At 51.5% G+C, this 23,406-nt stretch overlaps 10 protein-coding genes across 10 annotated transcripts; 5 read left to right on the top strand and 5 right to left on the bottom strand.

The window, feature by feature from the left end:
- The first annotated feature begins 410 nt into the window (after positions 1-410).
- Positions 411-2,996, top strand: BDV59DRAFT_172750 (putative C6 transcription factor). Its single transcript, XM_073688765.1, has 6 exons — positions 411-665; positions 715-889; positions 944-999; positions 1,053-1,468; positions 1,522-2,414; positions 2,478-2,996. The coding sequence occupies exons 1-6, from the start codon at positions 604-606 to the stop codon at positions 2,925-2,927; spliced, it is 2,052 nt and encodes a 683-aa protein (XP_073550340.1). The 5' UTR covers positions 411-603; the 3' UTR covers positions 2,928-2,996.
- Positions 2,997-3,068: 72 nt separating this feature from the next.
- Positions 3,069-4,626, bottom strand: BDV59DRAFT_191532 (kynureninase; the record flags this gene model as incomplete). The annotated part of the gene is made up of 4 exons (XM_073691913.1): positions 3,069-3,484; positions 3,536-4,013; positions 4,070-4,407; positions 4,467-4,626. The coding sequence occupies 4 exons, from the start codon at positions 4,624-4,626 to the stop codon at positions 3,069-3,071; spliced, it is 1,392 nt and encodes a 463-aa protein (XP_073550341.1).
- A 434-nt stretch (positions 4,627-5,060) lies between these two features.
- BDV59DRAFT_199579 (indoleamine 2,3-dioxygenase) lies at positions 5,061-6,464 on the top strand (the record flags this gene model as incomplete). Its single annotated transcript, XM_073693390.1, has 3 exons — positions 5,061-5,354; positions 5,411-6,022; positions 6,084-6,464. 3 exons carry the CDS (start codon positions 5,061-5,063, stop codon positions 6,462-6,464), a joined length of 1,287 nt encoding a protein of 428 aa, XP_073550342.1.
- A 611-nt stretch (positions 6,465-7,075) lies between these two features.
- On the bottom strand, positions 7,076-8,239 carry yaf9 (YEATS domain-containing protein YAF9). The gene is made up of 3 exons (XM_073687180.1): positions 8,128-8,239; positions 8,042-8,066; positions 7,076-7,970 (listed from the first exon to the last, which is right to left on the bottom strand). Exons 1-3 carry the CDS (start codon positions 8,158-8,160, stop codon positions 7,264-7,266), a joined length of 765 nt encoding a protein of 254 aa, XP_073550343.1. The 5' UTR covers positions 8,161-8,239; the 3' UTR covers positions 7,076-7,263.
- A 118-nt stretch (positions 8,240-8,357) lies between these two features.
- On the top strand, positions 8,358-9,588 carry horA (ubiquinone biosynthesis protein COQ11). The gene is made up of 4 exons (XM_073687181.1): positions 8,358-8,493; positions 8,554-8,608; positions 8,665-9,005; positions 9,075-9,588. Exons 1-4 carry the CDS (start codon positions 8,448-8,450, stop codon positions 9,494-9,496), a joined length of 864 nt encoding a protein of 287 aa, XP_073550344.1. The 5' UTR covers positions 8,358-8,447; the 3' UTR covers positions 9,497-9,588.
- On the bottom strand, positions 9,505-10,685 carry BDV59DRAFT_141496 (pre-mRNA-splicing factor SYF2). Its single transcript, XM_073687182.1, has 3 exons — positions 10,445-10,685; positions 9,753-10,388; positions 9,505-9,700 (listed from the first exon to the last, which is right to left on the bottom strand). The coding sequence occupies exons 1-3, from the start codon at positions 10,640-10,642 to the stop codon at positions 9,653-9,655; spliced, it is 882 nt and encodes a 293-aa protein (XP_073550345.1). The 5' UTR covers positions 10,643-10,685; the 3' UTR covers positions 9,505-9,652.
- An 802-nt stretch (positions 10,686-11,487) lies between these two features.
- Positions 11,488-12,816, top strand: BDV59DRAFT_191537 (uncharacterized protein; the record flags this gene model as incomplete). Its single annotated transcript, XM_073691914.1, has 1 exon — positions 11,488-12,816. The coding sequence occupies one exon, from the start codon at positions 11,488-11,490 to the stop codon at positions 12,814-12,816; it is 1,329 nt and encodes a 442-aa protein (XP_073550346.1).
- Positions 12,817-17,949: 5,133 nt separating this feature from the next.
- BDV59DRAFT_141524 (velvet factor family protein) lies at positions 17,950-19,659 on the top strand. Its single transcript, XM_073687183.1, has 2 exons — positions 17,950-18,564; positions 18,673-19,659. The coding sequence occupies exons 1-2, from the start codon at positions 18,146-18,148 to the stop codon at positions 19,562-19,564; spliced, it is 1,311 nt and encodes a 436-aa protein (XP_073550347.1). The 5' UTR covers positions 17,950-18,145; the 3' UTR covers positions 19,565-19,659.
- A 221-nt stretch (positions 19,660-19,880) lies between these two features.
- On the bottom strand, positions 19,881-21,069 carry BDV59DRAFT_172764 (mitochondrial 54S ribosomal protein bL12m). Its single transcript, XM_073688766.1, has 2 exons — positions 20,781-21,069; positions 19,881-20,644 (listed from the first exon to the last, which is right to left on the bottom strand). The coding sequence occupies exons 1-2, from the start codon at positions 21,006-21,008 to the stop codon at positions 20,318-20,320; spliced, it is 555 nt and encodes a 184-aa protein (XP_073550348.1). The 5' UTR covers positions 21,009-21,069; the 3' UTR covers positions 19,881-20,317.
- A 119-nt stretch (positions 21,070-21,188) lies between these two features.
- BDV59DRAFT_172766 (chaperonin-containing T-complex subunit CCT8) lies at positions 21,189-23,360 on the bottom strand. Its single transcript, XM_073688767.1, has 3 exons — positions 23,219-23,360; positions 22,685-23,055; positions 21,189-22,592 (listed from the first exon to the last, which is right to left on the bottom strand). Exons 1-3 carry the CDS (start codon positions 23,275-23,277, stop codon positions 21,313-21,315), a joined length of 1,710 nt encoding a protein of 569 aa, XP_073550349.1. The 5' UTR covers positions 23,278-23,360; the 3' UTR covers positions 21,189-21,312.
- Between the last annotated feature and the right edge of the window lie 46 nt (positions 23,361-23,406).

Consider the following 23,406-nt stretch of genomic DNA (forward strand, 5'->3'; position numbering starts at 1 on the left):
CATCTGCGTCTAATAATCGCTTAAGTAGTAATTCTTCTTCGAATTCAGTAAGTTTATGACCATTAGCGCGTCTTTCTGATCGTGATTTTGAGCCATTAAGCCGATCGCGTAGAGTATTTTCAGGGACTGTAAAGACCTGCGTAGCGCGTAATATTGACTTAATTTGACCTCCCTGGTAGGCCGAAATAGCTATCTGAATCCTTGATTCTTTAGAAAGAGGCATACTAGATTATGGTGGCGAGAAAAAGACGCGTTGAACGAAGAGAAGAGATTCTGGTTGAAAATCCGCGGTTCGGTGGTATCCGCGGTTCGGTGGTTGATTACGTTAACTATGGTGGATTAGTCATCACTGGTTCGTCCCGAGATAACAACGTTCATATTATTATCCTCCACATGATCACCGCTAATTCGTTTCAACCGTTTTGAAGATCGATAGCACGATATATTTATTCTGGTAGGTTTGTTTGGTCCATAAATTTGCCGTTCCATTCCATTCCAGCATGTTCCCCTGGAAGGATCTTCCATGCATGCAGATTTAGCCGATCACCGCTTATATGCAGCTCTGAGGCTGTATCTATCACGGGTTCACAGCGGCCAACCAATATGAATCGCACTTCTGGTGAACGCCCAGCCAAGCGGGTTCGGCAGGCTTGTGAGCCATGCAGGTTAGTTAACTTCTTGCGTTTATGCAATCTCTATACTGATTCCATCCAGACGCAAGAAAGCAAAATGCCCTGGTGAGCAGCCGGTCTGCTCCCTTTGTGCGCGATTGAATCAGAGATGCGCCTACGCCGAAGACCGGCAGAGATTATCAACAAATGGGCATGGCTCTTTCGTAGAACATGCGGCTTCTTCTAGTCAATCAGATGACAGGATCTCGGAGATACTGGTGAGACTCTATCTCCTGTGTCTTCTTTCCTCTGAGTTAATGAGTTTGTGGTAGGACGGACGATTAGGTAACCTGGAAGCTAAATTGGGAGAGGTCCTGGATGCTCTAGGGTATAATTCCCTAATCGCGGAGGGACATGATAGCGGTGCTAACTTTTCAGCAGACAAAATGCTGTCAGATATGATACACAGTCTCAAGTTCCTCTCATGCCATCAGCTCTCAGCACTTCCATGTTGTCGACGACCATGAGCCCGCTTACACCCCTTCCAGCATGGGAGAAGGTCCAGTCGATAGCAGAGCTGTATTTGCTGTACTGCGACTCACAGCCTCTCCCCCTTTTCAATAGAAATGATTTCCTCATTAGCCTGGAAACTCGTGATCCCGAAGTTATCTATGCAATCCTCGCGTTGACAATCAGGTTCTCTGATGATCAATACAAAGACATGAACGAGCTCGTGGCGCGCATAAATGGCTACACAGAAGTGGCCCGGAGCTTGGTTATGAAAAGAATTTCGGAAGGACCTGTCGAACTCTCCACCTTACAATGTCTATGCCTCTTGAGCTTGATTGATTTTACCAGTAAGCGGTGCTCTTATGAACAGAAATGGGTCTCTAGAACTAAGCCCTTCCAGATGGAAACACTCATCGATCCAGCATCCACAGCAGCTTGGCCATGAATCTAGCCCTGTGCGCCAATCTTGGGTCAGAAACGAATCCTGCAATGAGTCCCAGGGTTCGCGAAGAGCGCAGACGATGCTTTTGGAGCATTTGTCTTCTGAAAAGACTGCATGGGTTTGATTTCGACAATTTCGACTTCCCAGACGGCCGCGCACCCCCCTATCCCACAAGCCCAGACTTACCACCCCGTTCGTCCTCTCCCAGCGGTAGAGGGGATGAGACCCGATCGTCCGACCTCAAAGATCTAGGCATCATCGCTTACGTGACCATCCTAAGTGAAGTATTTGCAAAGACTGCAAGATACGTCCGGAACCATGGAAAGCCGAGCAATGTCCCGCCATGGTCTTCTCAGTCTGACTACTCCAAAATCATTACTCTTCAAATGGAACTCGAGACTCGCATGCCTTACCACCATCGATTCAAGCCAGCCAATCTAGGCGAGAGGACAGATGAGGAACTGCAGCGCGACCGAGCTTACTGGGGTCCTTTCTTTCTTAACCAATTTCTATACCACACCATTCTATGCCTCCTCAATCACCCGCTCCTCCTCTCCCTCGGTCTCCGGAATTTTCGAAGTACCATCCCCGAAATCTTCTTACAGCACACATCCGATCTTATTTCCTCACACACAACATGGATCATCTACTTCATCAACTATTTCGAGGAGAAATCATTCAAGGCATCCGATCCTTTGCTGGGCTACAGCGCGGCAGTGGTTGCCACCATTGAACTGCAGCTGAGCTTCACGGAGGATTCAACAGTTCGTCAGGATAAACGGGACCGGTTTTTCAAATGCGTCAGCTTTGTACAGACCCTAGGACAGAAATGGCCTCATATGGCTCGACTGGTTCGTCAATTTCCACGGCATTTGCACTACCCCCTCGACTAACTCATTCCCTCAATACTGCAGGCAGAAAGGTTGCAGAGATTAGAAGATGCTGTCTCTTCATCTTACCAGCCCGAATCGGGGGCCCATAACAAGAGCCTTCTCATCGATCTTTCCCGGTTCTGGGAGATCCTCGAGTACTCTTCCAACAGCGACTCGGATTCTGCGCGGCGGATGTTCGGCGATTCACTGTATTCAGAGCCACCGGCGTTCAACGCCGAAGTATCCCAAACGTCTCCACTCCCGGAGCCAACACGGTTGAACTCGGAGCAAGGGATTGGGCATTCGCCTAACACGCGGTATGGTGTGCAGACCCCCACGATGGGTGGATTCCGCAGTGTATCTGCCCTGGCTTCACCTCGGGCGCCTGACTTGTTGAATGATGAGTTTTCGATTCTTGCAGCGAACTTCTTTTCCCAGGGGCAGGAGTTTCTACGTGGAGGCGATAATCGAGAGATATTTGGGAATTTTTGACATCGAGATGACTCCGCAACGTATACGACGTCATGTACAATTGATCTTAACTGTATAATCTAATCCCAGTTTTAAATATTTTGTCTCTGGATTCTGTGCGATCTACTTTCCTCTTTTCTAAGGTCCCAGTCGTAGGCTAGGTTAGATCTGCAGAGCAGCTCTGAATTCCTGCACGAACGCCCACACCTCAGAGTAAGTGTTATATAACGGAACTGGTGCAACGCGGACAACACCGGGCTCGCGCTTGTCGCATATGACACCTGCATTTTGCAGCCGCTCAGAGACGCCTTGCAACAGCCCCGGCTTAAGCAACAGGCTCAGCTGGGCACCTCTTGCCTCTGGGCTTTCCGGAGTGATAATACGGAAGGGGCGCGATTCTTCCGTTGTATCTTTCAACAGAAGATGTTCAAGGTACGCCGTCATCTTCACGGACTTCTTACGCAGCTCCGATACGGACGTCTGGTCAAACACCGACAGGGCTGCACAGAGGCTTGAAAGGTCAATGGCCGAGGGGTTCGAGATTTGAAAGCCACCAGCCCCAGGGATAGGTTTGAACTCTACACTGTGTTAGCTTCCACCTAGTGTTCCCATTCTGGAGTCCAACGTACTGTTATCCATCTTGAATCTAACGGATCTATCTCCGCCATACCAGCCGGTCAAGCGATGGCGGAATTTCGGCGAATCCTCTCCGTCGCTGTAGTCCACATGGCCGTGCTTTTCGTGCACAAAGAGCCCAGCCATAGCCCCAGGGCCGGCATTGCCATACTTGTACGTACACCAAGCTGCAAAATCCACGTCCCAGTCATGCAGGTTTAGCTCCACGTTGCCATACGCGTGAGCCAGGTCCCACCCGACGACGAGATTGCGGGCTTTTGCGTACGCTGTAATCTTCGGGATGTCGAAGAACTGGCCGGTGTAATACTGAATTCCTGGGAGAAGGAGGAGGGCGGCGTCTTCCGCGTGTTGGTCAATATATGACAGAATCTTGTCCGTGGAGATCTCGTATTCTCCTTTCTCAGGGCCAATGAGAATCATGGATTCCTTTGGATCCAGGTCATGCCAGGCAATGTGAGACTCGATGGCATACTGTGATACAGTTAGTATCTGTGGGGATAGCTGGAAGTCTTTGGGGAGGGGCTTACATGGTCGCTAGGGAAGGCTTTCCAGTCCATCAGGATCTTATACTTTCTCGCAGTGGGCTTGTAGAAGCTCGCCATTAGAAGGTGGAGGTTGGCCGTGAGTGTTCCCATCGCTGCAACTTCTGCAGGCTCTGCGCCGACGATCTTGGACATCGACTCGGCTGCCTGCTCTGCAAGGAGCTGCCATGACTTCATCGGGGAGTCCTCAAGGTCCGTGAAGTGGCCACAGACACCAATGGATGACCAAGTATCTAACTGGGCTTCTAGATATCTGGATGTTGCTTTTGGCTGGACTCCGAGGGAGTTTCCACAGAAATAGATACATGGCTCTGAGGAGAGGTCTGGCAGAGACCGTCAGATGAGATGGATTGAAAAGCACGGGACAGAGAGAACAATTTACTTGGTTTTGCTAGTCTCTTGCAGGCTATGTTTGCTTTTGAAGGGATGATAAACTGTTCACGAAACGAAGCCAGTGGATCCGCTGCGTCGAGAGAGGCAGCATACTCCAATGTTGCTGCATTCTCCGGGAAAGACGGCTTCAAATGCTTAATGCCAGGCATGATGAAGGGAACGCAATCACGAGCTGATGAGTATAAGGAGAATTGAGCGGATCTAGACTTCCACAGGGCCATCCCAATTTTATAGTAGAAACAGGATGGTTCCTGGGACGGATCGGATCCGGGACGGAGTCTATATGGGATGCACGTTCCGCTCCCGTGCTTAGATCCGGATCACCCTTGGAGTAACGCCAACTTGATTGAGTTAAACGGCGATGACGAATGGCGTTTATAATTTCGGCCTTTCTGTCTCCAGAATGGTTATCCTCGGCGAAAGAGGCTGTTACGTGCACATTCACGCACGGCAACAATTCGAGATCCGGGCTTCTTCCGCTCGTTAATATATCAAACCCAGCCATCCCAACGGGTCTTTATCCTACAAACTTCTTTCTTTCAGACTATACCTATTATCTAATTACTATCTACTTCCTCTCATTATGCTGTTGAGCCCCGAATTCTCGCTTGACACATATAATGTCTCTCTCCGCACCGGATTCCTCCCCGATGCACCCCCTCTACGAGCCATGGACGATCCGTACTATTGGCCCTGGGAGGAATTAGTCCGTGACTTGCCGTCAAGGATTCAGGGTAAGACCATACGATCAGCTGTGGAGCAGTTGCCGGTCCTGTCAACGTCAAACCTACAAGGCGAGCCACAATGGAGAAGGGCGTATCTTCTACTGGCATATCTCACCCACGCTTACGTCTGGGGAGGTGACAAACCAAAAGATGTGAGTATCCCTCCTATGCTAAAGTCATTTGTGTGCTGTTTCTCACACTTCCATAGGTTCTTCCTCCTGCTATCGCCCGTCCCTTCTTAGAAGTCTCCAGTCACCTGGAGCTGCCGCCGTGCGCCACCTATGCAGCTCTAAACCTATGGAACTACGCCATTCCAGATCCCAACACTGATCTGACAGATCCAGAGTCATTATCGGTCACTGCATCCCTTACAGGAACCAAAGATGAAGAATGGTTCCTGATGCTGTCCGTGGCAATCGAGGCCAAGGGCGCACAAGTGATCCCGCTAATGTTCGAGGCCATCCACGCGGTCAGTGTGGATGATAACTTACGAGTATCCAATCTCCTGCATAGATTCAGCGAGTGTCTTCAAGAACTCCGCCAGCTCTTGGAGCGGATGTACGAGAAGTGTCGTCCGCCCGTGTTCTTCCATCAGATCCGGCCGCTCCTAGCCGGAAGTAAAAACATGGCCAAAGCCGGACTTCCGCACGGGCTGTTTTACGATGTTGGGGGAGGCCACGGCCAATGGCATCAGTACAGTGGGGGCAGCAATGCGCAGAGCTCCCTGATCCAAACGTTTGACATCTTCTTGGGCGTGGAACATTCAGCGACCGGGGAGCTAAAACCCAGTGAGTCGGGGGCCAAGAATGGATTCATGCAGGTATGGGGTCACGCTAGTATGCGATATGAGTTTATCGTCCGTGAAACTGACGCTGATACAGGAAATGCGTAACTATATGCCCGGTCCACATCGGCGCTTCCTTGAAATGTTGGCCCGGATCTCTTATATCCGCCCATACGCGATGAGCCACAATGTCGAGTCAGAAGTAAGGGGCGCTTATAATACCGCCGTGATGTCATTGGGGAGGTTCCGCGACACGCATATACAGATAGTCACACGGTACATCATCATGGCCGCGAAGATTGCGCCGCCAAAGGACGTTCCTGTGCAGGTCAATTTGGCTTCTGCTACGACAGATCAAGTTAAGGACTCGAAAGAGGTTGTTACAAGAGGGCTCCAAGGCACAGGAGGCACGGATTTGATACCCTTCCTTAAGCAGACTCGGGACGCCACTAAGGCTGCAGCGAGCTACGCTGAGTGAAATTTCCAAAGCTGTACAGCATCCATAGAGTGTGGTAGCGATGTGTTTAGAATTTGATCCATCCTGTAATGTTATTCGTCGGTCAGGTATTGCTTAGTCCACGCCGATCAATGCATCAGTGATCTTTCTGTGACTTGATATATTTCCACTATCAAAGTATATACTGCGGACTCCGGCGGCGGGGACGGAAACGGAGGCGGAAGCGGATCTACGCAAACACGATCCAAGTAATCCAAAGGGATAAAATTTGGCAATATGATGCTCAACTAGGGCATTATAGAGTCTGTTTCGATACAAAAGTCGGTCTGATGCGTCTTCAAATAGACTTATAGCTTTGACCTCGGGTTTGCACATGACCGTTGTAGGTGCAGCTCGATCATCCACCCGGCGTTGGTGATTGGATGCAAAAGCACGCAGATCTAGTTTAATTCCATCGGCCTCAAAGATGATGTTTTCGAATTCAGTTGCATAATCTCCTAAACTCTAGTATAACTATCGCGTGACACACTCGAATAGCGGTCGCGTAGTGCCGCACAGAACGCCAGTCATTGAGGTAATAACCCGCACGGAGTCAAACGTCCACTGAGATCGGTATCCGACGGACGTCGCCCGAGTGTCAAGAGGGCGTAACTCGACCGGTTCATCGTAAGATCCCCTTTTTAATTAGAGATCACTGATCTTATCGGCCCCCGCATATCAGGCATCTGTGCAGAAAGTGTTCGCTCTCCGCAGTAGGACGACCCGTCCATGCCTAGAAGCACCAGGTATGGGATTTGTACATGTTCGTGTAGATGCAGCCTTATCTCTTTTTCGTATGGGCACCGGTGGGAACGCCTTCGCTCTCACGAAGCGCAGCCAGCTTCTTTTCGCGTTCCACGAGACGTTCCTTCTCCTCCTTGATCATCTGTTCCACCGTCTTATTCGCGTCCGCCAGACGATCCATCTCTTTGCTTTCCGTCGCCCGACTGTATGGGTTGTCCGATGTCTCGTTCGTTGGAATTTCAGCCGTCCTACCGCCCTTGGGCTGCGCCTGCTTCGGGTTCTTCCCGCCTTTGCCCTTCTGCTGGGGCTGTGGAGTTCCCGAACCTCCCGTGAGTAGATCATAAAACTGCTCGACCGGCTCATTGAAGACCACCTCCTCGTAGTTCTGACTGACGACTACCTCTCGGCGCTCGCGGATCGCGTCCGCATTGGGACCGTATGGGTGCAGCTTCAGGCTGTGCCAGAGCGTTTGCGGCTTTTCGCTTGATTCCGGTACGAAGTAGAGCTTGACTTGGATCTCGAATTCTCCCCAGCCGGTTTCGCTCACTTCGAACGGAGGCTGTTCGATCGTGCGGACATTCTGCGCGTAGGTCTCGTGTAGCTTGAACTGAACTTTCTTCAGCCAGTAGGAGATGTCTTCATCGTTGACCCCCTTGACGAATACGCGCCATTGATGGGTGTGGTCGGCTGGAACGTGCGGCGGTTTCTTTGCGGGATCGAAGGGCTGGGCTTCGCTGCCAAACACTGGGATCATTAGCATTGAACTGAGCGTGATATTGCGACAGCTGCGAGGGAGATGACAGGAAATGACGCACCAAATGGGCGGAAGATAGAGACGCCCTGCGCAGGGGGCAGCGTTAGCTAGATGACCTGCTTGACCTCGGAGCGCGGACGAACTCACCCTGACACGTTTCGAGCCGCCTGCAGAAGGCATTCTCGGTTGAATGAATAGGTATTGATCTCAGCGGCGGACGAGGGAAGAAAGGAGGAAGCTGTTGTGCTGGATCTTTCCGTGAGACTAAGTAAACGGCGGAGCTTCCATCGGCGGGCGATCTCTTCCGGCACGTGACCGCGCGGATGGCATGACGATACGGCGCTGTCGGAAGCGAGAGTTCCAGCGAGCTTTCTGCTGAGCTTATCCACCATGAGTGTCCAGCCATTCTCCTGATTAATGGTTTGATTGGATTTTTCAATTGCCTCGTCATCTCGCACATACTCACTATGGCTGCGAAACGAGTCGTGGTAGCTGGGGGGACCGGTTTTCTAGGTTGGTATACTTTTGGACCTCGCGATCTTGCTTGTGATGTGCTGATCGTGTTCGTTTCAGGGTCGAGGATCTGTAAGTCGGCTGTGGCTAGAGGGTGGTCGGTTACATCGCTCAGGTACGGCCCTATCTTGCCTTGTATCTCTCGAACCCATACTTATAACGACGCCATAGCCGGAGGGGAGAACCACGATGGGATGCGATCACTAGCTCTCCTCAACGCCCTAGCTGGGCGAGCTCGGTGGAATGGGCGAGAGCCGACATTCTGGAACCGGAGTCATATAAGCCTTTCTTGAGCGGAGCAACTGCGGTGGTGCATAGCATGGGCATCCTGCTGGAGGCGGACTACAAAGGCGTAGTTCAAGGGAGAGAACCTCTCATAAGTGGCCTGCAACGGGTCTTTAGTTCGTCAAAACTGGGAAGCCAGAGTCCTTTACAACGGCGCGAAGGCGAGCCATTACAGCCAAAAGAAAAGGATGGACAATTGACTTATGAGCTTATGAACAGAGATTCAGGTTCGTATATACCATTCATCTACGGCATTGATTGATAGGGCAGACAGCTAATACACTGTCTCTGAACAGCCATTGCTTTAGCCCAAGAATCCTCCAACGAACAAGTCCCGACATTTGTATTCATCTCCGCTGCCGCCGGTGCCCCCATCCTTCCTCGCAGATACATCACCACCAAGCGAGAAGCTGAGATGACGATCTCATCGAAGCTCCCCGAGTTGCGGAGCATATTCATGCGCGCTCCCTTCATGTATGACTCGAGCAGAAAGTTCACATTGCCAATTGCACTGGGCGGTTTCATTGGTTCGCAGTTCAACGCCCTTGTGGGCAACAGGCTTGATTTCCTTGGTTCCATGGTAGACAAACCGTTTCAGGTGGACATGGTTGGGGAGGCGGTTGTCGAGGCAATGGAGGAGGAATCCGTCCGCGGGGCAGTGGGAACTAAGCAAATCGAAACGTTGGCCACGAAAGCCTGGAGGAAAAGTATGCTTTGATTGTGCGATGCAGAAGAAACCAATCATCCGCGTTCGACGGTACTTTGGTGCTCGGGGGATGGAAACGACGAAAGACCGCGACCAGTGACCGGAAAAAAAGACAGGACCTGCAAACAGCGTCCTGCACTGTATTATATGCAAATCAATATATCCTCATCAGATCATGGTGCCGCGCTCGAAGCTGTCACGAATCTCCGTAGTGTACTGGAAGACGATCAGCAACTGTTAGGTGGCTGTTGAACATGTCAAGACATACCTTGTTATAGAAGCGTGCCAGTTTCTGGTTGAACTGTTTGTTCTTCTCGTTGATGTATGTGACATCGCCATCATCATCACCACGGCGATCCCGGCGCTTCTTAAGTCGAACCTCTTCAGCTTTCCTCAGGTCAGCCACCAGCTTATCCACCGCGGCCCGATCAGGTTTGTTTTCAGTAAATCCAACAGAGTCGGCCGTCGAATAGAAAGAGCCATTTTTATCGACCGCTATCATTTCCCCGTCGTTGGTTTCCACAATCTCCAAGTCGCCGTTGGCAGCGGCCCTCTCGATAGCAGCCATCTTCTCCTTCTCGTAATTTTCCAGGTCAGGCTTCATTTCGCGCAATTGTCTTTTGTAGACCTTCTTCGCATCTTGGGTGTAATCCTGGAAAGCAACGTCGTCCCTATGGCGTTGTTTCTTCTCCATGCGCTTGTCCCATTTCTCCGACTCGTCGACAGTCCAGTCCCACGCACGCTTGCGCTCGAAATCCTCTCCCGCAGCCTCTGTATCTGCCTTGAGAAGGTTATGTGAAGCGAATGCATGCTTGCGAGAGAGAGAGGAAAGAAGGCCGGGGTCGGTCGCTAAACGCTGCGTCTCGGCGGCGGTTTCTTTCAGATTGCGCTCTGCCCCTGATTTCTGTTGAAGAGTCAGCCTACATCTCGTTTCGTGCTAGATAAAACTAAAGAGCATACAGCGCGGGCTTGAAGGGCCTTGAATCGTTCCTGTCTCTGACGAGCCTTTGAAGCGGCATCATCCTCCTTGGGAGGACTATCTTCAGACTTGGAAGGCTTCTCATCCTTCCCCTTTTTTTCTTCAACGGCAGGATTGGACGACTGTTGGTGGTCAGCTACAGCTGACGACGACTGCTCAGGCTCGCGCGGTGGTGACATGGTGAGGGTAATGCGTTGGAAATTAAAGGCTGAGCATGAAGTGATGACGCTGATGGAGAAAGTTCGAAAGGCGTGATCCCGTGACCGCATCGAAAAGAGACCCCTCACCGCCCACCAGACCGCCTGCCCCTCCAGGCCCCAGCCACTCCGCATACAATGAAATCTCCTGAGTGGAACGTTTCTCCACTTTCGACGGTTCCCCAGATTACTGTCAACATTCCGGCCAGCTCACCAATCTAGATCACGCTTCCGACATCTCTGCCCCTCAATTGACCTCCAGTCTTCGCAGATGAATGATGAATAGTCGGCCCTATATTCGGTTGGTGCCGGTCTCGAGGCGACAACTGTTCCGCCGTTTTGTGTCGCACTCCGCGCATCCTCATCCCCCGCCCCAACAAGCCATTGACACCTCACCCACCCCGTCTCAAATCAGCCGATTCTCCTTAACTGGGACTACATTGCAGAGCTCTCTGGATAAGGTGCTTAAAAATGTCTTTTTTGGTGGGGGTCCGAATATCTTGCCTCCTCTATGGAACCCGTCTCTGCGGAATGATATGGACCACCTGGATGGCCTAGCAGTGGAAGACTTGAAAGACGGGAAAGTGTCTCTACGGCGTCTACGACTCATCGTGGAAAGTAAGGTAAATTTAGCTGAAGATGCGCTGCTTCTACAACGGAATCATTGCGCGTTCATCGCGCAGGCGCTGGAGTATTCTCACAGGACCTCTTCCGCCACGGAGGTGATTTCTACACTTCATGCGGTCATTTCGAGAATTGAGAGGCTGGGAGTTCCGGTGTCAAAGGACCTCCATGTACTGGGAATGTTCTACTCCTGCCTTTATTACATGCCATCTTCTCTCCAGTGGCACATGCAAAGATACGCCGATTCCAACCGCGAGAAACTAGACCCGAAGACGGGTACAGCTTTGGCAAATGCTCTTCGCTATTCGCTCCACTACAGGAAAGCTCAATCGCCAAAACATGATTCGACTGCTATGCGAACGTTGATAACGGGAGAGCACGTCCCTGAAGGACACCAGCATCGCAGCCTACACAACCTACTGCCCTGGGACGATCCTGACACCACGCCGCAATTCCTTGGCCAGTATATGTCTCTTCTTGTTATGCTCAATAGCAAGTCGACATTAGACACGGTATGGCATAGAGCGTTACACGAACCAGTATCCGGAGATTCTATGTTGAAATATCAGGCCGCCTACCAATGTGTGGAAACACTGATCAAAACCGGAAAGAAGAAAAAGGCCCTGAAGCTCCTTGAGAACGCATCAAAATGTGGCAACGACACTTTGCCTGGTCTATCAAAATTCCCCGGCCTGGATTCCTTCCTTCAGCCACTCGATATTGAGGCAAAACTTATGGAACTATCAGGACACGAAGAGTATCTCAACATCCTTCAATCCCAGCTGGAGCATGTGGAAAGAAGGCTTGGTGTTAGTTGGGATCCGGAAAGTTCATCTCATAGGAGCGTGAGTGACTCAGTTCTTGTTACCGAGGAGAAGCCACTTGTAACTATCGATGACTCTGGGACCTACGGCAACAGTGAAAGGCTGACAGCCGAAATTCAAGCGCTTGGCCGTCTGAGATCATGGAGCAATTTGGGCCGAATTGGTGAATTACTCGACGAATACGAGGGAAGCGAGGTGCCCGTTCGGCTTGCTTCTAACCGATATCTCAACCGCAAGTTTTTCTGGGTGCTGCAGCGTTGTCCTGTCGAATTCCCAGAGACCAAGATGCCTGCCTTGGCACCCAACAGCCCACGGTCGTGGACCGCATCAACTTTAGGCTTGATCCGGGTGAGACCAATTGTCTATTACCACCCCGCACAGGAGCCATTTCTGCTTCTGATGGGCCTCGGATACCTAGTTGTGGAAAGCAGGTCTCCTGACGGAGCTCGCCATTTGAAGGAAACTGGGCATATTGTTGCTTGGGACCGCGTTTTTGGCCAATTCCTTATTGTCCAGACTAGAGACCGTGCCGGTGTCAACCGGCATCAGATGCCTCATTCGTCGGAGGTGCTTCCTGGTCTTGAGGACATAGTTAAGATCAGCTCTCCGGCCTCTCCACCTGACAAAGAGCTTCCTACACCATTCCTTGGATGTCAGAAGCAGAACTTCCATTTTGAGATCAATGCAGGGCGTGGCATTTCGCCTTGAAAGCGTGCTATTGTTACGTTATTCTACGCTTGATTGCGTATATAGGAGCGTATCTTGTACATAGATTAGAACTGATAAGCGGCATTCGCTGTCACAAGGATCTTTATTCCCTTTTCTCAAATACCAACCCTAATTGTCTGATCGATGTACATATTGTATCATAGCTTTCATAGAGCAGCCTGGTCATCCCTTCGTGATGATCAGTTGGTAGCATTCCTTGTGACCGGGAAAAGTTGTGCATGTGATGCAAACACATCTGCATGCTATTCGATTCGGCAATCCGAGGGGGCCCGTTTGGACGTGAAATTGTTCCGCATGCTTCCTCGTGGCAAATTACTGATACTAGCTATTCTGATAGCCGTGATGATTCAAAATTTTGATCATGAAAACTAAAGTTACTGACGTCGCGTTCATGAAGAACATATTTATGTCCTCATAGGCGCTTATCCGATTCGGTATGATTCTTGAAATATTTCCACCAAACTGCCAAATGCATACGGTGACACAATGGGAAAACAGGTAATCCATAACACTATATGGCCACATTGCGTATTACCAATGACACCGGCTCTATCCTGCATCTCAATCCTTACATGTACCGTGCAATTGAGGCGTAAGAATATCCCTCGTTGTCTGGACACCAAGCGTTAGATAGTATGTATGGGCCTCGTCTGTTGCTATTACTGCCCTGAGGAGCTCCACCCCAGAAACAGAAACAGTAAGTGATGGCCGAAGCAAAGCTCGAGACAGATTCAATGGACAGACGCATAAGGGTGTCCATGTGATGGAGGTCATGAAGAGTAGTAGTATGCAGTATGTGTTTCATAACGACCAATTCTAATACGTACCCCCGCAGAATGCTTTGAGCATTAAGATCTGCCAGCAATCATATTGCACCAACTTATTTCGGTAACCTAGGCTATCCTTTCTAACCTGGGACTGGGGCCCTGGTCTACGCAATAATATGACAGTAGTCGTTGATCTGAGGACACCATAGGTTTGTTTGGCTTCAGCGGACGATACAAGTCTTCGCCTTGCGGACGGCAACTTCCGCAACCCCAATCCAGTCAACGGCAGATGGGTCACATGCCTTGTGTGGGATTCTTCCTTTCCTTTTTACCTACTCCGTACAGAGTACCAGCCACACATGGACCCGAGCGTACGGCGTAGGCCGCGAAAGCGAAAGTGGAGTATTCCTTAGTCTTCATGCACATGGAATAACCAATCCCCGAATTCTGTCGTCAGATTCGCTTCAAGTTAATACAATCCGGTCAGCGGATTGGGCACAAATAAAAAGGAGTTAGATGTATGCGAGGTGCATATCTGGCCTATTCCGCGGAATTGTTGTAACTGGTGCGTTGCAGGGGGATCTGTTAGTGTGAATACTCTCCCTTTCTTTAAGAGGCTGCTGTACTCCATAAGCAGCACGCAGTAAAAAGCATACTGCGTACAACGGCCTGGTTGTACAAATGGATCCTCTAAATCCCGTTTGTACGTCTCTGACCACACGGAAACCCCGATGCAGTCATTAGAACGAGTTAAATTCCGCCCGAAGCCCGAGGACGGACCCGAACACGGGAACTACGTACTCCATAGGGCAAGAGTGGACCTCAGGATTTTGGATTCTGCCGGCCGTGCGCTTGCACTTCAAGTAACAGTGGGGCTATCTAGCCATGCGCAGGAGGGAACGTCGCCAGAGATCCAGGAATTGGATGTGCTAAAGTTGCAGTAGTCTGTTCTACTTTAAGTGGGATCGTAGCCCAAAGTATGTTTTGCCGACGACATGACCGTGATGAGTTTAGATGTTTGGAATTTCAACATTAGTTTCTTGTCCTTCCAACCACCCGTTTAATTATCCCAGCAGGTCGAGAGGACTAAGCCAAATCTGGATAGGCTCGTGAGTCTCGCCTAGTTTAGGCTGTATCCATCGAAGCACTTGAGAGGTACCACTCTGTAGCGAACTGTTTGATAAGTCCCATAGAAGTGCAAGTGAGAATCATCAGGAGTTGTTGCACAGATGTATGGCACAGTATGGAAGTCAGGGACCAATAATATTGATCTGATGCATTACCAGGGGTGTTCACATCAACGGAGAAAGGTGTGGAGTCACTGAATGCGAGGACATAAAGTCGACGGATGAGGTGAAGAGTAAACAGATGGATATAGTTGACGGCCTCACGTTGGGATTTTCCTCTTCCGGAGTCAAGTCACTTGACTAGCTCCCTTTAATGTTCTCTCGACTGCCTCTCCCATCATCTCCTTCCTTTCACCCCCAACCGCCCCTCTAGAACAGTCTTCTTGCACGTATCCTCTCTGTGAGCTGCCCTTTTCGGTCAACGATGGAGTATGTTATTGCACATGCGACGATCTAACGGCGCTCCGCCAACGAATCTCCGCTCCAAGACAGCACCGCCGCCAGCTCAGACGCTCCGAAGGATGATCATCATCATAACAATACCCATTTTGCGATCCGGTTGAGGTCCACTTCCACGAAGTGGATCAGTCTCACCGATCAAACGAATGGGCTGCAGAGGCGGCTGCCCCGTATCCTATTTCCCGGAAACTGGAGGACGGTTTTAGCTTCCGAGGAAACCCACAAACCAAATCATGCCATCTCCTACTGAGGCATCCGTATTGATCGTGAGTGGTACTACCCAAGACGCTCCCAGAATGCCTGATACGGTATGACACATGGCCTGGATTTTATCAGCAAGGCAATATTGCATGCAGTAGGCCGGGGCACTACTAATTGAGGAAAGACGAATAGAGGTTACACTGCTAATGCATGGGCCACACCCTCCTTCCACGCTAGGAAGCAAACCCGCATCGTGCATCCCACCTATGGAGGGCCAGTATCTTGTCCACCCGGGAATTAGCAGATAAAATGTGGCGGTGAAGAGATTTATTCTGCCCATACAATACTCTGTACGAAGTAGAGAGTAGCCACATTGGCCAAGCGGCCTTTCTGGAACCATCTCGGAACCAGCCGTGGCTGACCATACCCCCTTTCATCATTATTTGAAAACCTCTTGCGTACTGTCTTTCACATGCCGTGTCTCCAGTACGACTATTCGACAGTCCTCTGCATGGGGGCCGCAACGAAGGCTCTGGTTTCTCGAATCTCGTGCCCGAGACTCCATTAAGCTTTGGACGGCGCGTCCCCCTACGCCTGTCAGGGCGGTACTGTGTACAGGTGTATATGCTATTTGTCACTGGCCTTGGGTCACCGAGGGCATTAAGTGGATGAATATGGATGCGCTAAGAATGAGATGGAGTGTCACATCGAAAATTGACGGGTACACCCGTCCATTCTTGCGGTCAATGACTCCGTGCATCACCGATGTACATCCCTTCAAAGTTTGGAGCAATGCCCACCACTATCACTCATTGGCTGCCAGGAAGAAAAAAAAATTTTTTTATACATTCGAAAATTGATAACCTACATATCTACGGCGTACGTACGTACCTGGAATTTCCCGACCTCTTTAAAAAAAAAAAAGCATACTTGGGCTTCCACCTCGGCTCGATGGATCTTTCCTTGCTCGACAAGCTCTATGTTCGAGAGCCTCACAATCGTTAATATGCCGATCGATGCCTGAAGTGTCCGGTGCGATAGGTGCAACTAAATTTTTAGGCGTAAAGTATGCCCGCAGGTATGGGCAAGTGGTGTAGCCATCCATTCCGACCTATGATAGTTGAACGATGCATCACGAATGACTTCATTTCAGTGCCAACAGGCCACGCTGTTTATGTATATTGCCACTGATCTGCACCAGGCTCCCCTGCTTCTTACGCCGTGTCCTCGGTCCCCATTCCCTTTTTCCTCTCTTCTCGGTATCCCCACATTGATCAGGTTTACAGCGTACAGTGGCTAAGTGATAGTTGCACCACTGGCTAGGGCTTTCCGCGTGTCTCGATTCGCTGTATACCGGCAGGGGCTTGAATTTACAGGAAGAGAATCAAGATCCTTTGGGGTTATCACATTCACGCGCAGTGCATGGGCACGATACGAGGCGTATGGCAAACAAAGCCGTTCCGAAAACAATGACTATCTTTACTCTTTTCCTTCGTTGGTCCGAGCGTCGCCTTCGTTTTCCCTTGTGCATTGGAAACTAACTAATCGACTGGGCGGAAGCCTCAGAGCAAGCCCCAGCTTTTTGATTGGCGATTCCTTGCAAGCGGTCAATATTGACTCTTTTTGGCCCGAACGTATTGCGAAAACCATGTCGTACTAACATGTCTCGTGTAATTTCAGGCCGGTCAACCGTGGAAACCCTGGGTATATTAAAACAAAAATTAAAAGCCCGTCGGTGATATGGCCCAATCCGACTCTGATTGGTCTCCAAGGGGGATAATGGACCTCATCTTCATCATGGTCCACCAAACCGTCGGCATCTATCGATTAGCAATTTGGCATTAGCGAAAATTCGCTCTGTTCCCTGGCCGAATGAAGGGACGGAGGGAGCAAACATGTCGTCCCGGAGAATCCGAAATGATATTGGGGGAATATCCTGCCAGGAACAGAGAGCAGCGGTTGCTTGTCGAAACTTGGGCGACAATGCCACACACGTACATACCGGCGACCACGCACTCTCAGGCTAGCAGAAGGAAAAGCAACGCCCGTTCCTAGCGGTCCATTTCCCCAGATCCGATTCCTTCACTGGTTGCCGACGCTTAATTTTCACGGAGGGTCACCGACCACTCAGCTGTGGTCCTCTTTCTTCAACAGATTTTGGTCATCGGACACACTTGCTGTCCACACATATGCCGGGTTATAATAGACATCTATAACAAGTGCGGTCCGTTCCTTGATACCGGCTGTAAGTTCCGTCGCTTGGATCGTTAATCGCCTTGTCTTTTTTTCTCCGCTCCCTTTTTGTCTCTATATACCTTACCATTTTGATCATCCCTTATCTCTCCTACACGATTATTTTGCAACAACCAAAGGGAAACTAACAGATGCGTGTTATTTGATCTAGCTTCTTTGGCCCATTCAAGGTGCCACCGTACAGTGCTGATTCTTCCAGGGATTGGAGGAAGAGTCGAACAGCTAATTTCAACATAACGCTGTCGGCAGAACCAGGCCAGCTACGGTGGTGAACATACGTTTATCATATAGCCGCCGTACCAAATTTCCTCGCTCTGTTCTCAGACGGAAGGTTCGCTTAGCCACACGCAGCATTGGTGAAACCCTGCATGCCCGCTTTCTGATCGCCCTGACGAAGGCCACTTTTGCAGCAAACACGTTCGCGACTTAGTGCTTGCGGCACACGGAATCTCGCACGCCAAGAAGAGCGTACCGTTCCAAATTCACTGCCAAACCGCATAGATGTCGAGGCCCCCATTACAGCAATGGCCACCTTTTCCCGACAGCCGATCACTCGAGATGAGGGACCGCGTGCCTGCCGATACGACTCAAGGGTTGCCGCCGTATACGATGCACCCATACTGCTCAGCACAAGAGCCTCCACGATATCTGTATCCAGGGAGCCAGAGCTATGACCCTACGTTCGCTACTTCGTCACAACCCAGATCTTCCCTGCAGGGTAAATCATGGGACAGCAGTAGCGACCATCGGTATAATTACTCATCTGGAAGCGCCGGTCCTCTGTCTCAGTATGGGGTGCAGAGGGCAAGCTGGTCCAGGAACATGGAGTATCCTGCAGGTTCAAGCCCGTTTTACGAAACATCAAGCCAGGGCCGTGGCTCTATAGGTTCAACGGGACGTTCGAACGATGTGGATTCTCAGTAACTCTCCCTTATTTCTTTCGCTGTCGACGCCTATCTCCTGTGCTGTTTGTTTGCCTTACCATGGCTATTCCATTGCCAGACATGGATCTAACCGTGTCTCGTTAGGTACAGCAATACATCCACGACTTTCCCAAGTCCAGTCCATTCCGACAACAGTGGAGCATTGCTTCCAAGTCTGTCCAGCACGAAACATTCGACACCGTACCCGCGCCAACAAGCTCCTAGTGTCCCCATGGGATTTGAGAAACTACTTCACAACTCCCCAACACCCTCACCTCCACCGAGGAGAACATCCGCATCGCCCCGCTACCAGCTTCATATCCGACAGCAGCCCATCGCAGCGCGAGCCTGTGGCGCCGGGGACAGAGACCGAAGACCTGTCGACCCGCCACCTATCATCCAAATGCTTTTGACCGACTTTGATCCCGAAGAAGACATGGGAATTTTACAGGACCCGCGCTTTACCGTCGGCTGTCTTCTCATCCCGGTAACGCCGTCATCCCAAGGAACCGGCGACGACCCCATCCGCGAAGACCGACAAGGCTCGCATCGATCTGCACCGGGGCAGTCCACACCCCTCCTCTCCGGCAAGGCCTTCATGTCCCCGTTCTTTGTCGAAGCAGATCCCGACCCGGAGACAGCGCCGGCTCACCCCACCTCGAGGGATAATCAGGCGGGGGTACCGGCGTCGTATGGAAGAGGCACGCAAGGTCACGGCGGCGAGCCCGCGACGTTCTTCATCTTCTCGGACTTGTCCATCCGTACAGCTGGTCTGTATCGATTGCAGTTCCGATTGATGAACTGGGGAAGTGTCGAAGACACGGGCATGTCAATGCCCATTCTCGCGGAAGCATGGTCTGATCCATTCCGCGTCTACCCAGCAAAGGATTTCCCCGGGATGAGGGACTCGTCTCGACTCACCGAGGGACTAAAGGAGCTCGGATTCGTGGAGCTGAAGACAAGGGGAAAGGGCAAGGGAAAGGGAAGGAGGAGATGAGTTGGATGTCTATGAATTGGCGTTAGAAATCGTATTGGGTATCATCATGACTTTAGATCTATAGATTTGCATTTGTAGCAGACATAAAAAGGCGTTGAAGGATACTCCTTCCTTTATTTGTACACGGTAAATTCGCGGCGATATGAAATGTTCTGTATGTATATAAAACGGGTGCCCAAACCTGCGCGCGGCGGACTATGGGGGATTGCAGCGCATTGCGAGAGCAGTAGAGTGGGACAGTAGGAGGACGGTGTTAATTTTCTAGAGAATATATCGTAAGCAACGTTAATAACGCGCTCCTAGAAAGTTGGATAGCCTTGTGGGGAGTAACATGATGAAGCAGAGGTGGTGATTGATGCGACGAAGAAAGTTTTGGCCGAGGCGAGAGATTCCACTCCGCTACAGCCGGTGCAAACCACGTCAATGCATCTTCTCCGTTATCCTGTACTATAAGAAATATAATCATGAGATCAATGTCTACTGAGAGGATATGATAATATACATTTGCCCGCCTTTTTCCCGCAGTCCGGTGGAATCCGAAACAATATACGACGGAGAAAAAAGAACCCTAAAAACAACAGACGGAGAAATACAGAGGAAAATAAGGAAAAGGGTAAAAAGATAACTCCAGCTCGATGATGCAGTCCAATCGCAACGTCCCGATCATCCCAATTCATTCACCCAGGGACACAGACAGAGACACTGCCGTGCCGATCCTTCGTCGACTCCATTTGAACGAAACAGGGAGCTCGCTTACTCCATGATGGCCTTCCCGCCGACGTTCTTCAGGGTCTCGATGATCTTCTCGGCATCCTCCTTGGGCACAGACTCCTTCAGAACCTTGGGGACCGACTCGACGAACTTCTTGCTGTCAACCAGGGAGAGACCGAGGAGGGTCTTGATCTCCTTGATGACCTTGGCCTTGGAGGCGGCATCGATGGACTCGAGCTTCAGGTTGAACAGGGTCTTCTCCTGAGGAGCAGGGGCGGCTTCCTCTTCTTCAGCGGGGGCAGCGGCAGGAGCAGCGCCGGGGGCCATGGCGAAACCGCCAACGGGGAGGTCGGGGATGTTCAGACGTTCCTGTTGAAGCAGATATGTCAGCATTCATCCGTTCCAATCAGTTGTCGTCGGTATAAAGATTCATTGAGGAATTGTCGGGGACACAAGAGCCCAAGCGGAATGGTTTGCGACATCCACCACACCAGGAACAACGCACCTTCAGAGTTGCGACCAGATCGGCGGTCTCCAGAAGATTCAATTGACTGATCTGATCCACGATCTGAGTGATCTTAGGGTTGGCGGGAGCCGCAGCAGCTCCGGTAGATTCCCATCGCCGGTTGAGCGTCCGCTGGGACAGATATGTGGAGGGCGACAGACGCAGGGAGGCGGAGGGCCGGACGAGCTGTCTGCAGCAACGGGCCGCGGACTGAACAGGAATCGACATGGCGAGAGGCGTAATTGGAGGGAGTGGAGGAGCAAGAAGGGGGTGGACAACAACGGCGACTTGGATGGAGATGAAGCGGATGAAAAAGTAAAGTCGCTGTTCGGCCCGGAAAAACTTGGGTCACGTGCACTCCATACACTGTACGTACTATACACCCTACGGAGACGGAGGACCGGTATACAACAATTGAACACTTTATTACGACATATGTACCCCTTTTCATAATATCATAGCTCTATCCCATCACATTTTATCCCTTGCCTCCCCTCCACACGTACATACATTCATCACACTCTCCTCCCGTTTAATCCTCATCCCAGTTGGGGTTGGGACCAGGCGGCTTCGGTCCTCCGGCCTGTCGAGCTACAATGATCTGGTCGACGCTGAGGACGGTTCGTGCAGACTCGGCTGCCAGACGGATGGCCCAGCTCTTCGACGCCATCAGGTCAAGAATGCCCTCATCCACCGTGTCGAGCGTAAACTCGGAACCCGTCTCCAGATCCACACCGGTAGTCCAGTAGGGCTCCTCCTCCTCAGAGCTGCCGTCCTCACCGGACTCCTCTTCCGACGCAGAGCCACCTTGGTTCGCACGGTGATGAGCGGTGTACAGACGAGACAGCGTCTCAGTGGCATCGAGACCGGCCGATTCGGCCAGCGTCCGGGGTATAACCTCGAACGCCTCGGCGAACTTGCGGATCGCGTGCTGCGGCAGTCCCGGGGTGCGGTCCGCGAATGCAGAGATCCTCTCCACCAGCTGGATTTCGGTGGCGCCTGCGCCGGGAACAAGACGAGGGTCCTTCGTGATGGCCTTGACGGCATTGACGCCATCGTCAATCGCCCGCTCCACGTCATCCAGATGGTTCTGGGTGGCGCCTCGGAGGACAATCGTGGCTGTGCGAGTGACCGTGTTAGCATCCTCCTGGCGGAACACCGTCACGCGGTCGCCGCCGATCTCGGTGGTCTCGACAACGTCGATGGAGCCCATCTCGTCGGGCATGGGGGCACCCAGACGGGCAAGAGGAGTGGCGCCAACGACGCGGCAGAGGCGACGCAACTCAAACTTGGACAGGATCTTGATGACGAGGATGTTGAAGCGGTTGAGGTAGTGCATGGCTAGGTCGCCGACGGTGGAGCCGGCGACAACAACCCGCAGACCGGAATCGTAGAGCTCCTTGATGGCGGCCTCAAGACGGTCCTCCTCGCCCTTGGTGAAATCAAGCATCTCCTGGGCATTCTTCAGGAGCACGGTTCCCTTGGTTTCGGTCTGAGAGATGTCGATGGGGCAGCTGAAAACGCCCACCTTGGCCTTCTGGGCCTTCTTGACCGTGCCGTCGGGCTCCCGACCGAGCACCATACCCTTCACCACACGGGACTGCTCAAGGCTGCCACCCATGATCTTCACCACGCGGACGTTATCAACGTTGAAGTTAACGGGGTTCTTGGGGAGGACGGAGAGAACGGCTTCGGCAACCAGTCCGGCCAAGAGGTCCTCCGTGCCGGACTGCTTACTCGCAACGACGGTGCGGAGGGCCTTGCTGAGTTCGGTCTGAGAGCGGATTTCTCGCAGGCGGTCGACTTCGAGATCTATTCACAAAACATTGGCCATGTCAGCTAGCCGGACCGGTGACGAGCCCCTGAACGGGAGCAACCCCATCCCCGGAAAACAGGAAACTGACCTTCTATTACTTTGAGCGCGTAGTTCTGTGCCTTTTCATAACCCTGAACGATATCACTCGTCTTCAGACCCATCCGTAGAAGCTCCTCCGCTTTCTTAAGAAACTCTCCGGCCAGAACGATGACCATGTTCGTTCCATCCCCCATCTCGGCATCTTGCTGCTGACTGGCCATGACAAGGAGTTTCGCGGCGGGGTGTACGACATCCAGCTCACGGAGAATTGTAGCGGCATCGGACGTCAGGATCATCTTTTGCAAGTGGTTGATGACAATCTTGTTGCGGCCGTAGGGACCAAGCGACGTTTGGACGGCCTGGGAGATAGCCTGACAGGCTTCGATGTTACGGATAACGGCGCCATCTTCGGCATCATGGCTGTACGAGAGAAATTAGCACATTGCAATTGATCATTTGCATTCCGCCTCGTTTCTTCAAGGGAGACTGATCTCTCAGACCGCTGCTGGATTAATGACCATGATCCCCTCACTACGGAGACACCAGGCCTTCACCGAACAACAACCCACGAGGATGCACTTACCTCTGATATCCAGGCTTGAAGAGACCCGCCTGGGACGGTCCCGGCATTGACAACGACATGGTGACGGAGCTTCTTCTGGGGAGTCTGGGGGGAGAATCGAGTGAAAGCGACCGGCCGCGAGGGTAATTTTTGAGCTTGAGACGGTCTGCGGTTTGTTTTGTTTGCACGCGGAGGGGCTAGGGCATTGC

The sequence above is a fragment of the Aspergillus ambiguus genome (genome assembly GCF_047715705.1).
Source record: "Aspergillus ambiguus strain CBS 117.58 unplaced genomic scaffold BDV59scaffold_6, whole genome shotgun sequence".
NCBI lineage: Eukaryota > Fungi > Ascomycota > Eurotiomycetes > Eurotiales > Aspergillaceae > Aspergillus > Aspergillus ambiguus.

What these genes read in the sequence shown, in the direction of transcription:
- yaf9 (XM_073687180.1), bottom strand. Translation starts at nt 8,160, where the DNA reads ATGCCTTCTGCAGGCGGCTCGAAACGTGTCAGG. An exon ending in GCGGCTCGAAACGTGTCAGG is followed by an intron (nt 8,067 to 8,127) that starts GTGAGTTCGTCC and finishes CCCCCTGCGCAG; the next exon opens with GGCGTCTCTATCTTCCGCCC. An exon ending in CTCTATCTTCCGCCCATTTG is followed by an intron (nt 7,971 to 8,041) that starts GTGCGTCATTTC and finishes TAATGATCCCAG; the next exon opens with TGTTTGGCAGCGAAGCCCAG.
- BDV59DRAFT_141524 (XM_073687183.1), top strand. Translation starts at nt 18,146, where the DNA reads ATGTCGAGGCCCCCATTACAGCAATGGCCACCTTTTCCCGACAGCCGA. An exon ending in TCGAACGATGTGGATTCTCA is followed by an intron (nt 18,565 to 18,672) that starts GTAACTCTCCCT and finishes GTGTCTCGTTAG; the next exon opens with GTACAGCAATACATCCACGA.
- BDV59DRAFT_172750 (XM_073688765.1), top strand. Translation starts at nt 604, where the DNA reads ATGAATCGCACTTCTGGTGAACGCCCAGCCAAGCGGGTTCGGCAGGCT. An exon ending in CAGGCTTGTGAGCCATGCAG is followed by an intron (nt 666 to 714) that starts GTTAGTTAACTT and finishes GATTCCATCCAG; the next exon opens with ACGCAAGAAAGCAAAATGCC. An exon ending in ACAGGATCTCGGAGATACTG is followed by an intron (nt 890 to 943) that starts GTGAGACTCTAT and finishes AGTTTGTGGTAG; the next exon opens with GACGGACGATTAGGTAACCT.
- BDV59DRAFT_172766 (XM_073688767.1), bottom strand. Translation starts at nt 23,277, where the DNA reads ATGTCGTTGTCAATGCCGGGACCGTCCCAGGCGGGTCTCTTCAAGCCT. An exon ending in TTCAAGCCTGGATATCAGAG is followed by an intron (nt 23,056 to 23,218) that starts GTAAGTGCATCC and finishes TCTCTCGTACAG; the next exon opens with CCATGATGCCGAAGATGGCG. An exon ending in CGCGCTCAAAGTAATAGAAG is followed by an intron (nt 22,593 to 22,684) that starts GTCAGTTTCCTG and finishes TTTTGTGAATAG; the next exon opens with ATCTCGAAGTCGACCGCCTG.
- BDV59DRAFT_141496 (XM_073687182.1), bottom strand. Translation starts at nt 10,642, where the DNA reads ATGTCACCACCGCGCGAGCCTGAGCAGTCGTCGTCAGCTGTAGCTGAC. An exon ending in AGGCCCTTCAAGCCCGCGCT is followed by an intron (nt 10,389 to 10,444) that starts GTATGCTCTTTA and finishes ACTCTTCAACAG; the next exon opens with AAATCAGGGGCAGAGCGCAA. An exon ending in TGGCACGCTTCTATAACAAG is followed by an intron (nt 9,701 to 9,752) that starts GTATGTCTTGAC and finishes ATCGTCTTCCAG; the next exon opens with TACACTACGGAGATTCGTGA.
- horA (XM_073687181.1), top strand. Translation starts at nt 8,448, where the DNA reads ATGGCTGCGAAACGAGTCGTGGTAGCTGGGGGGACCGGTTTTCTAG. An exon ending in TGGGGGGACCGGTTTTCTAG is followed by an intron (nt 8,494 to 8,553) that starts GTTGGTATACTT and finishes TGTTCGTTTCAG; the next exon opens with GGTCGAGGATCTGTAAGTCG. An exon ending in GCTTATGAACAGAGATTCAG is followed by an intron (nt 9,006 to 9,074) that starts GTTCGTATATAC and finishes GTCTCTGAACAG; the next exon opens with CCATTGCTTTAGCCCAAGAA.
- BDV59DRAFT_172764 (XM_073688766.1), bottom strand. Translation starts at nt 21,008, where the DNA reads ATGTCGATTCCTGTTCAGTCCGCGGCCCGTTGCTGCAGACAGCTCGTC. An exon ending in ATCTGGTCGCAACTCTGAAG is followed by an intron (nt 20,645 to 20,780) that starts GTGCGTTGTTCC and finishes CTGCTTCAACAG; the next exon opens with GAACGTCTGAACATCCCCGA.